The 12382-nt window shown below is 40.9% G+C and overlaps 1 protein-coding gene across 1 annotated transcript in view; it reads right to left on the bottom strand.

Annotated features, from left to right (window-relative positions):
• The window catches only part of kif1b (kinesin family member 1B), a 100230-nt gene that overhangs the window by 23188 nt on the left and 64660 nt on the right, over nucleotides 1-12382 (bottom strand). Inside the window, exons 22-27 of the mRNA XM_079492548.1 lie at nucleotides 8337-8442; nucleotides 6882-7030; nucleotides 4934-5115; nucleotides 4358-4495; nucleotides 2749-3000; nucleotides 399-517 (exon numbers count right to left, since the gene is read on the bottom strand). Of these exons, the coding sequence (XP_079348674.1) occupies nucleotides 399-517; nucleotides 2749-3000; nucleotides 4358-4495; nucleotides 4934-5115; nucleotides 6882-7030; nucleotides 8337-8442 (946 nt within the window). The remainder of the gene's footprint in view (nucleotides 1-398; nucleotides 518-2748; nucleotides 3001-4357; nucleotides 4496-4933; nucleotides 5116-6881; nucleotides 7031-8336; nucleotides 8443-12382) is intronic.

The following is a 12382-nucleotide window of genomic DNA, read 5'->3' as shown; positions in this document are numbered from 1 at the left end:
AAATGATATGTAATTGGCCGCTGACCCCCATCTGAAAATATGTTGTTCCAGGGACAGCCCAGAAGCAAAGATTTGAGTTAACCCATTTTGGGTCGGGAACCCCTTTTGGTGTTAGCATTATGTTATGCTTTAGCTATTGAAAAATAGCAGATCTACAAGCTCATAGCGCGCCACCGAGTGGCGCGCTACGAGCTTGTAGGTCTGCTATTTTTGAAAAATCGGAAAACTGTCAGGATGTAGAAGACATCTTTAGAATCTGATCTCAGGTCAAAATGGGTTAAAAACGTTTCACGATTTTTCAAAAATAGCAGATCTACAAGCTCACAGCGCGGCACCAAGTGCAGCGCTACGAGCTTGTAAAGCGACACAGATGAAGAGTGGCTGTAGTTATAACTCACCAGCAACAGCCTGAACCCCAACACGCAGGAAGCCCCGCACCTCGCCCTTCTCCGTCACTATGGCAACACGGTGCACCAGAGGCACTGGATACAGCAGGTTGCTCAGGTACACAAAAGCTCTGCAAGTACACATGAAAGGGAATTAAATTACCTGACTGACTGCCGCATTGCAAAGACGCTATTCATTTTAGCTCAAGCTCAATTCAAGTTATCCTATACAGTATAACTGGCCATTTCCTTCGCTGAATTCTCTGTTCTGTCTTTAGCTAACTCAGAATGTCAGACTGATGTGCTAGACAGAAAAGAACATCCAACATGTTTTTCTCGTTGCAGTAATAGGATCAGTGCAATATCTATCTATAGAGTAAAAATCACCCCCGTGTGAAGTGAGGGGCGCTCTTTATCATCGTACATCATCATGACGTAAAATAAACACTATGTCTATTTGCTCAGACACTGTGACGTAAAATTCTCCATTCATTGTCAATGGGAATGTAATGTTTGTGTAGGACATAGTGTGTGCACACACACACACCAAAAGCTGGATATAGGAGGGGCTAGTGCCCCTCAAACACGAATTAGAATGACTCCTTAGTGGGGATGCAAACCTCTCATACTGTACTGTACTATAAGCACAAGAACATGTCTTCAAACAGATGAATGATTGTAACAACACAGTGGTTATACACAATGCACTAGATTAGTGACATTTATAGATGATGTTAGATGAGAACTTGAAGCTTATTCTACTAAAAGACAAAAACAAAATAAATAAGAACAGAACACAAAACATGTTGAAACACATTGGAATCATAGTAGTTACAGAAATCCACTTCATTCTTTAACCTGCAAACGTGACAGGTGTAATGGCAGACCAGACTATATCACACATGCGTGGATGGCAATTTTCTTTTTTGCACCGGCATATTTGGTCTACCGTCTGGCCATGCGAGACTAGACCAGTTCAGATGCAGCAGCCTTTTTTATGGTCTGTGTATTGCCTAAATTATACTCCATCGTATGACAGTGTCCCACGGTGAAAATAGCAGATCTACAAGAGCACAACGCATTGTGAGCTTGTGGTTATCTTTGCCGCAGGACACCGTTGTACATCCAAGCATAAATCAGGCGTGTGTATGGCTGCGTTAGCTGTAGTCACACACATACTGTCATGTTGTTTTGCGACTTGATTTGCTGTGCCCCTGCTGCTCTGTCCCACCCACCCACCCACTCACTCTGTAGGTGAACGCAAGGCCAAGGCAGAGGGGTGAAATAATTCAGCCAAAATATCACTGACTGTGACATGGGCGGAGCAGGTTATGATTGCTAAAACAGCAGGGAGTCAGTCACATTTTTGATCAGCTGTGTTTATGCCACTATGACTGCAGGTATTAGCCTGGATGATTTAAAATGATGCTAGACCGTGCTATTTCATTTTAACACAACGTAGTGAATCTAATCGATTACAATCAACTATGGCTGCATGATTGCCAAGTTGCCAACTGCCATTGTGTTAAGATCTCGATTACAAGAACATTATTGTGAACACAGGAACAAAAATAACAGATCAACTCAATGTTGAATACATTGACATAGGAAAAGAAATGAAAAGAGCTGTTTAAAAAAAATGACATAATAATAATAATAATAATAATAATAATACAGATTTGACAGGCAAATCAAATGATAGAGCGGAAATAAAATTAGCCACAACAAATACATCACACACAAATGGGAGTTAATACAGTCAAAACGGTGATGACGGCTTCTGAACAGGGGGACAAAATAGCACACCGAGAAGAGATGTAGCGAAAAGGATGCTGGCTTTTTAAATGACTTGGGAACTGACTCCAGAATAGATTAAAATAAATCACACAAAATAGGCCCGTCTCAACACAAGTATGAATAATATAAAATTAGATTAAAAATAAAAAATTTATCTTCCAACTTCAGGATCCATTTTTCTAACAATTGTTGCACCAAAAGGGCCTGTTTATATTGTCTAAATTAAGAATTATGATCAAATGAGAGATTCCCTATGCCTTATCTATTTAGTTTCCCTCTTGGCCTTATTACTATGGACTGTCACAATAATGGACATAAGTGGAGAAGCCTTATGTTAAATAAGGCTTGTATAAACTTGTATAAATAAGTTATTTATAATCTGTTGCATGCTGAAAACAGCTGTGAACGTCTTATGTATTTTTTGCTGGGAAGCAGTATAAGTGTGGTGTTGTGGACCTCTGTCCTTTTAAGAACAGGACAAAAGCCAGCACCCTTCCCAACACATCCGCCCTAGTTTGCAGAATGTGTTGGAAGATGACGAGGGATGCCATGGCTGGTCACCAACCTTCCCACCAGGATGAACCAGGGGGAGCGGTCATAGAAGGGGTCCTGTCCGTCGCTGAAGATGTCCGAGCCCTCCTCTGTGCCGGCGTCGGAGCTGGTGTCGTCCACGAACGCCTCGTCGTCGATCAAGTCGGACATCTCGCTCTGCCTCTCGTCCGCCAGCTCGGTGATCTCCGAGTCGGTGGTGGAGAAAGTGGGGGAGGGCGTGCGGTCGGCCAGGCGCTCGTTTACACAGCCGTGGAAGATGGGGGAACTGAAGATGTGAGGGATATGGGGGTGGGGGTTGTGGTTTGGAGGCGGCGCCAAGAACGAAGTGAAGGTAACAATAGATAAAGTTATATACCGTATGTTGTGGTAACAGGCGTTAATATCACACACTTTGTTGTGATATTAACTATCATTAATATTAATGGTCCCGTTACTAATCAGGGTGGCAATGTCATACTAAGAACAAATTTATCGAGTTAATGGCTATTGAGTGAGAAAATGTAATTGTCTTTCTATCAGGTGGGGTCATTTTTGCAAGAAGTAATTTGGTATGTCTCTGCGTAGTTATTGCTGCTGAGGTCTGCAAGCTGCTGATGAATTTATTTAGTAAGTAATGTATTCAGATGTCAGAGTTTTGCAGCTAATGTAGTAGCACATTTACATAAAAAAACAGCTTAGTGGACTTGTGGTTAGAGTGTGTGCCCTGGGACTGGGAGGTCGGGGTTCGATCCCCGGCCGGGCCTCCGTGATTGGCACTCAGAATCAAGGGTAGGATTGGGGTAAGTCCCTCTGACATACTAGCATCATGGCCAGGGGGTGTACTCTGACATACAGTACTAGCATCATGTCCAGGGGGTGTACTTGTACATCATCAAACTGTCTCACACTATGGAAACAGGAGATAGGCTCCGGCCCCTATTGGCCTCATGGCTTGGCAAGGCTTACTTTTATCTAAATTAAATGCAACATTTAAACATCTAATGTACTCTATACTGATGAAATTAAATATGCATAAAAATGCAATTTCTGCATTAGGCAGATAAGTAAATCATTAACGTGTAGTTACAAGTATTTGTAAGGATGAAAACATAAGTAAGTAATATAAGGAAAAACAAAAACATGATGAATATTAAATGACAGCAAATATTTTGTATAAATGAAAATGTCACTATTTGTTTTTGAGGAAATAAAATAAAACAAATATTCATGACACGTTAGCTACGAATAAATCGCAATACACAAAAGGAAAGTGGCAAAATGAAATAAAAATAAACAATTAGCAAATGAACATGTAAAAACAACAGGTGACATGCGAAAGCATAAAAACACAAAAGGAAATTATGAAAACAAATGTTAAAAACGTGATACCGTGATATGAAAATTGTTAAGAAAGAGATGTGGCAATTAATAACGGAATGGAAGGGGACACATCCAAGGAAGCTCAAACGATGTCGGCAGAAAACAGTAGACAGGCACTTTGTTCTCGGCTTCATCGAGTGACTAAATAATGTGTCTTAAAACCTAACCTGCCAAAAGGGAAAACAGACACAATGCATGCCACACGATTCAAAACTACAGCACTGGTTCTTTGTCTTTCTTCCTGTCGTGTTACTGTTACATACCTCCCCACCAGTTTGAACCAATGGAAGCGATCATAGAAGGGGTCATTTCCTGTCAGTGGACCCTCTCCGTCTTCCTGGTTGGAGGACGCCATCTCCCCGGCACGGTCGTACATCTCCCTCATCTGGTCTAGCCTCATTCTGCAAATAACGTCACAGCTGGTTAGGTTTTTATTTAATATATCATGGTCATTAAACCCTCCCCTTGGATGACTGGATTCCCCAGAGCTCTATATTTCAACCCCTCCTGTGTGCAAAACACACTAAAACCAAACAACAAAATATTTTAACAAAATTATTTGTTCCACATTTTGTGTTTTATTAGATTTTATGACTGAGACTTATTTCTTTAGTTTTTGCCCTTTAAAAGGAAATCATACTACCAATTAATCAATGGCAAATTTGAAGCTTGAGTAACATTTAGTTGCACACGGGTGTCACACAGCGGAAATAGCAGATCTACAAGCTCACAAAGCCTTGCAGAGTGACACGTTGTGAGCTTGTAGATCAGCTAATTCCGGTGCGCTACCAAGTCAAAATGAGACGTAAAAGGATATGGTGTGTGTGTGTGGGGCTTACTTCAGTTTCTCCAGAGACCAGTAGTGAGTGGCTCCGTTCTTCAAGTCCTGCACCTCCACAGCCACGACAGTACGAGGGAAATCCCTGGAGTAACGCTCCTTGTCTGGGGACTCTGGGGGCTGCAGTTCGGGTGGCAGCGGAGAGTACAGCGTGTCTGTCAACAACACAAACTGGAACTGGACCTGAAGAAGGAGAAGAAGTGAATCAAGAATCATTCAAGGTGTTATTATTTGTCACTAACCTGTAAATTACAAGCAGCAAAATGTTGCTGGGATTGGTTCCGCAAATTGTGCTAACATTCCAACTTAATGATGAATTAAAGCAGGGGTCTTCTACAGGGGGTCTACAGGACCCCTGGCATCTCTATTCTGGGGGGACATTAGCCGTGACACAAGTTTTTAGATCGGCTATTTTCTAAGGGAAAAAATAGAGTACCGAGCCAAAGGTCAAGTTAATAAGTATTGAGTTTAAGTCATTAAACGTCTAATTTAACATTTAACATGAATTCAATATGTAGTGGTGGGTTCCACTCCCTGCTTCATCTCTCTCTCAGCTAAGGAGTCCTTGGTCTGAAAAAAGGACATAGTAGTAATAATCATAATAATCATTTAGCAGCATTTTCCAAAAATGTGCAGGGCAATAAGAGTGAAAAAAGATTGAGAGAGAGAGAAAAATAAAAGGCAAAAGCCGTTATGATCCAGGCTTTTCGTTGTTGTTGTTAAATGACATGAGATGCTGCATGGTTCGTTGCACTTTACAGTGATGCTCTTAATCCCTGCAGACACACCAAGGTAAAAAGGTCACGCACATCCATACTCGGCCCACCATTTTGTACCTTTCTCGCTCGACCAGATAACAACACTGGATATAAATAACGGGCAGAGACCCAACGATAAATAAAAATCCACTGACAACCACCTGTGTGTGACAGAGGAGCCATCTTCAATATCTATCACCCTGCGGCCACCGCTCCACACACCTATAATCAGAATATAAATCACAAGGCTCCCCCAGTGGATCAGGTGGACCCTAATAGACTGGAGAACCAGTACAGAGTCACCGCCAGCCAGCCTTTGATTTATATCAGATTGTATTTGTTCATCTTTGATGATAAATCTCAAACCCTGGAACCAAAATGACAAACGAAAACAGTGACCACGGGCGTGTCCGTCAAGAGTGCACACGTCGGGCAGAATATGGATTATTCACAGCACAGCCAATATCAATCACCGCTGATTGGAAAGCGTGGACAACCTTGTGGTGTCCTTTATGACATCATGGTGTTTAGGATTCCGGTCAGCCCAACAGAAGGCCGTCATCAAATGCTTTACAGTCAAAGAGCAAACACCATCATCCAACACCATATGGGGAATGCTTGTGACCGCTCTAGTAGCTATTAAAAACAAATACAGCTAAGCAGCAAAGAATAGAAGCTTTCAGAAAAGAGCATCTTTAGATCCTCAGATACCTGGAGATTGTTATGCTACTGTCAAATTGAATAGTATTGGGTTGTTCTAAACTGCATTTCTCCTTGTATCCGCCTCCCGCATATCTTTCTGTAGGAGAGAGTGCTTGCTTTAGGTCCACTGAGGTCCCACATAAACATTGTCATCATGCCATTACGGCTCTGAACGTTGCATTTCTTGCCATTGACCGTTTATGATTTTTTCATTCAAAGTAAAACTGTCTTAACCCATTCAGGCCTGACGTCTAAATCATGACAATTTTCTGAAAGATTTGAGGCACATTTTAACGATTTTTCAAAAATAGCAGACCTACAAGTTCATAGCGCGCCACTCGGTGGCGCGCTATGAGCTTGTAGATCTGCTATTTTTCAATAGCTAAATTATAACATAATGTTTAAAACACCAAAAGGGGTTCCCGCCCAAAATGGATAAAAAAAAAAAAAAATGTCTCCACAAATGTTGAACAGGAAATGTTTGGCTACCTTCTTCTTCAGCTCCACACTGATGGCGTTAGCCTCCTTCAGGTAGACGGCGCTCCCCCACAGCTGGTCACGGAGGGAGGTGAACTGGTGGTACCTCCATTTTCTGAAGGCCCACTGAGCCACTTCATACTCATGCTGGGTCCACGGTACTGAGGGGCAATCAAAAGTATGACATGTTACAGTTCAGCACATACAGTAACTAAGCATGGCTGCATGCACAAACACATGTTTGTATTGCTAAACTTGTGAGGACATCGACGTTTTAGGATGGCAATTCCTCGAATGCCATTTAGCAGATCTACGAGCTCGCAACGTGTACGTTGGCAGCGCTTGTAGAACGGCCACCAAATTTGTGTCATAACTCCAACACTAACCCCCGAAATGCCTAATCATATAGCCCCAACCTGAATCTATTTCTCAAATACTACTGTACTTCTGGGGACATTTGGGTCTCACAAGAATAGTAATACACACACATGCGCACACACACCTTCAATCGCATGGCTTTAGTTGGTCTTCATTAAAATGAATGTGCATATTACTGTAATTATCAGCTGAAAGCTGCATTATTAGTAGCATATATTTCATTCTTAGAGGATTAGAGACTCTATTAATAGATCAGATGGACTTAATTCCCTTGAGTGGGTATTAGGTAATTAGAAAGGTGACATTAACAATTGTTCAGTAAATGTAATGAGTTCATGTGTGATATGATTTTGTTTTGATGTTTAAGAAAAGGGGAAATACAATACGCACATCCCTCTAGCTTAGGTTCTTCTGAGAGAAAATGTAAAAGAAAGCAACCTATATCAGATCAAGGGCATTTGTAATACATTTCAAGAGATGCTTTGGAAATTATTACTTTTTAAATAGGTTTCGATTTGGCCGATAATACACAGCTGTGTTGTTGTTCCAGTATCTCAGAGTTAAATGTACACTGAGGATGTGCAGTCCTGTCTGCTTTGATAACAACACAGATGCTTAATATAGGAAGATACGCCATCCCACGCTTCGCCACAATTTGCGAAATGGTACACAGATAGTCTTCTAAGTGGGAGCCACCTGAGGTCAGATCTTGCGAACGTCCCATGATTACCGTTGGTAGATATCGTGAGAGTGCGTTGCTGAGGGACAGAGAAAGGTCAATAACAACATTCTCCTGATTTGTCCCTTTGAAAATGCCATTTTAGCGTCTAGATGTTCAGAAGATGTGAGGCCCAGTTCAGTGACCATGGGGCTAAAGAATGGGTCCAAAGTTGTGTTCACATTAACTCTCCCAATGGAATTAATAGACTCACGACCTACTTCTCGCCTCCAAAAGAGGCGGCCACCTACAGTACATCACACGGATATGGGAAGTAAAGCGGGGATGGCGTGTCCTGATTTTCCATCGTTTGTCTTGGATATTAACATTCAAAGTACAGGAAATGAGCTAGGGCGGAAGTATAAACACACCTTCCTCCTCTTCGTCCTCCTCCTCCTCGTCTTCATCGGATTTTTCAGCAGCCAGAGAGCGAGTCTCCACCTGTTTCTGAAGCTCCTGGAGTTTGCTCTCATAATCCTGGACATGACCGTACGGTAGAAAGAGAGAGAGAAAGAGAGGACAGCTGAAACACAATGACAGGAGAACAGCCTGGCTAATCATCAGTCTGTGCACACTGAATCAGTGTTGATTTTGTCGACTAATACTATGTAGAGAAATGTTCGTCGACTACCATTTTTCACTGACAAAAACGAAATGGATACTAAATGAAAACTAAACTATGATGACTAAAACTGAGTGTCTAATGTTAGGAAGGGACTAGTGGACAAGAGTAAAAGTAAAAGATAAGTCATTTTACATTTACTGTAGTTGCATGCTGAAAACAGCTGATCTACAAGCTCACAAAGCGTCGCGCTGAGACGCGTCGTGAGCTTGATCGGCTATTTTCAGCATGTGTCAAAATTAGCCGACGGCATTAAAGGTCTCCACACACCGGGCGCGAATCGGATGCGAATTCGGATTTTTAGCTGCGTTTCTCCATCGGTTTTCCGAAAAACGCGGCCGGTGTGCAACCACCTTAAGGCCCACCAAAATACATTTTAGTCGATTAAATCAACTGTAGATTTAGTCGACTAAAACGAGACCAACACTAAAACATTCCAGGTGACTAAAATGTGACTAAAACTAAATGGAAACTATTCAAGAGACTAGCTAGGACTAAAACTAAAATCAAAATTTGCTGTCAAAATCAACACTGCACTGAATGGTGCAACAGTTAATGAAACTGATCAATTTAATCAAATGGCAAAAAATAGCTGATCTACAAGCTCACAATGCATCGTGATGTGACTCATTGTGAGCTTCTATATCGGCTATAATTTCTGCTATTGTTGCGTGACACCATTGTTGGATTAAGGTTACCAGATTAATCTATTTAGTCCATCACAAAAAAAATACTTATGTTTTTTAATTGATGTGTTGACGTATAATTGTTTTGAATTGGCTGGTCATGTTCTGTTCCACATTTAGACTTGGAACAGTGGAAGTTTGGTAGGTTACACGAAAACGGCTTGATTATTTTTTTTTCTTTTTTGCGACTTCCGCCTTTATTTTATATTTTTTATAGAGGGACAGACAGTATAGGCTGACAGGAAATGGGGAGAGAGATGGGGGATTGACATGCAGTAAAGGCCGTCGGGATCAGGAGTCGAACCCGCGGCACACTGCCAGACTGGATTACCAGCCAAGGTGCCTGGACCGCTGAGCCACGGCCCAGGCCTTGATTCTTGTATATGGAATGATTCTTGTAACAATATGGAATTGACTGGGGAGGCACACACAGACAGACACACACACACACAGCACATTCATTTGAAAAACTCTCTCTCGCACGCACACACACACACTCACACTCTAGTCTAAAGCAAGTAGCAGAAAGCAGATTCAGAGACTCATTCCAAAATTAGAAGGACCATTTGAAAATAAATAATGACATTCTTATCACACTAGTAGGAAACATTAGCCCTGATGGTTACAAAAAAGATAAATGAAATGTGCGGACGTGGTGCTGGTCGGAGCTGAGTCCAGTGTAATCCAATGAGGGGCGCCATCAGTGCAGGGCAGGCTGTGGTCCTGATGATGACCTCATTGCGTTTGTTCTGGGTCTTCTTGGGGAGACAATGCAGCCTTTCATTTGTCATGAACCTCCTCTCTGCTGCCGCAGTACCAACTCTAACTGAAAACACTGCAACTGCTGTACCAGTTCACCACCCGTGAAGCTGAAATGTCATTTTTAAATCGATTGCTTTTATCTGTTGTCTATTTTCTTTTATCACTACATTAATCATGAAAGCTGCATTCCTTCAGACTTTGTACATTTCAGAATTTCTGAACATTAGAAACACTTATTTTGTATTTGTAAGCAGATTAGAGACTGTAGTTAGTAATAACTTGAGCTGGAGAGCCTGTTTTACGGCTTACGGCTCAAATAGTCTTCTCTGCAATGGCATCATTAAATATTTATTGCATGCAGAGGTCAAACTTAGTGCAAACTCCCTCCCCGAAATGAAAACAAATGAACCAAATTAATATGCAGTGTCCAGTGCGCTCAAAAGTAAACAGTGCGTGTGACCAATAAGATCAAACATAATTGTTCTCACACGTAAAGGGCAACACCACAAGGCAACACGGTATACCGTGTCAGATTGACAGATGTTTCAGCCAAAGGCTTTCATAAGTGTGGTAAACTATTTTAAACAAATGTTGTTTCCATTGTCCTTTACATGTGCGAACCCTTTTCATTATAATTAACAAAATACAGTATATATATATAACAAGTTACTGCATTTGAAACATGTCATTTTATTTCAGTCATACTTCGAAAATAAACATCCAGCAAAACAGGGATTGAATTCAACTTTTTTTTTTACATGTTTACCTATGGACAATAGTGTTTGACAATACATTTGCATAAAGTGTTTGATTATGGAGCATCACAACTTGGTACTCTTGATATTGCAGACGCAGATTCAGATAGTAGACATGATACAACACTCAACACTTTAAACCGAGACTCAAATAGTTCATTTATATGTATATTTTCAAAAGAAGAACAGTAACCTGTACATTTTTTATTTCATGTATTATTTCCAGCTTACCTGGTAATATCAAGCTGTCAGCACCAGTGCATGCGTTAAATTATTCTATAAATGTAGCACTTATTGGAGCATGAGCACATGTAAGCTAAGACAATAGATGAGGATGACTTAAAGAGACTAGGTTTAAACATATATATCTATTATATAATTTGGTTTGTGTTACAGCATAGTACATGCTTAGAGTAAATACTATTGTGAAAACGTGGAAAAGATTTACAAAGAAAATAATTTCTTCATTCTGAACACAAGCTGAATTTCATGTTTTGTCTTAGAAGTATCTTCCAATACAGCAGAGGGCCATTTTGTTTATCTGAAAACAAGTCAAGTGGCTGTATGATAATCACTGGGCTCTTTTTAAAGCTAAATGTCAAAGCAGCAGGGATGATAATTGATAAGGCAGTGTCACAGGCAGAGTGGCTGTTCATTCATACCAGCCTCAACCACAGCATAGAGGCAAAACAAATGTTTTCCAATTGATAACTTGGATAACTGGTTTCATACAAACTTTGTTAGTATTACAGATACTGTATACCTAGTACTAATCATATAGATAAAATATACTGTGTGCCATTTGATCTAGCCAAAATAAGGCAGTTCTCAAAATCCCATTTTACTTGGATATTGGAATGGATTATATTATGCAAAAACTTTGATTCATTGTTCGCTTTCCAACATTTTTTTGGCTGTCATGACAACACCATGACAACACTCTGCTGGACATCCATTCTGTGTGCTTACTGCTTACTGAACCACAAAAACTACATTTCATTTTAAAGTCCAAGAGAGAGAGAGAGAGAGAGAGAGAGAGAGAGAGAGAGAGAGAAAGAAAGTCTGTTCATGATATGTTGCTTAAAGAAGAAATCCACACCACAACAAAATCAGCCTATAATCCTGTCCCAACATACATGTTGGCCTTGAATTGTTTCATAGAAGCCCCATAGGCTAGACACGTAAAACAGCTAATGAAGGGTAATCCAGAATAATAACTCTGGATTAACCTGGGATGTCCCGGGTTTGGCATAGATTGGGTAAATAGTGTCCTGGTACTCACACATGCACCGTTTGTCACCCTCGAGCTGCCGTTCATAGTTCATACAGAACCCAGGCCCATTGAGAAATATCGCTGGGGATCACTTCTGTATTTATCACTTCTGTATGGAGGGCTAAATAGACGATTTGTGAAAAAACGGAACTACAAAAATACCCGCATTAGAATGAAGACAACTAGCTTCTATCATTCTAGCTGCATTTTACTGTGGGAGCCACTGGGAGGAGCGAGGAAAACAGGGGGCCTCTATGAAACAATTCAAGGCCAACATGTATGTTGGGACAGGATTATAGGCTGATTCAGGGTACATGTG

The sequence above is a fragment of the Electrona antarctica genome, assembly GCF_951216825.1.
Source record: "Electrona antarctica genome assembly, chromosome: 2".
Taxonomy (NCBI): domain Eukaryota; kingdom Metazoa; phylum Chordata; class Actinopteri; order Myctophiformes; family Myctophidae; genus Electrona; species Electrona antarctica.
The sequence above is the reverse complement of the archived record's forward strand: the minus strand, read 5'-3'. Positions and strand labels throughout refer to the sequence as shown.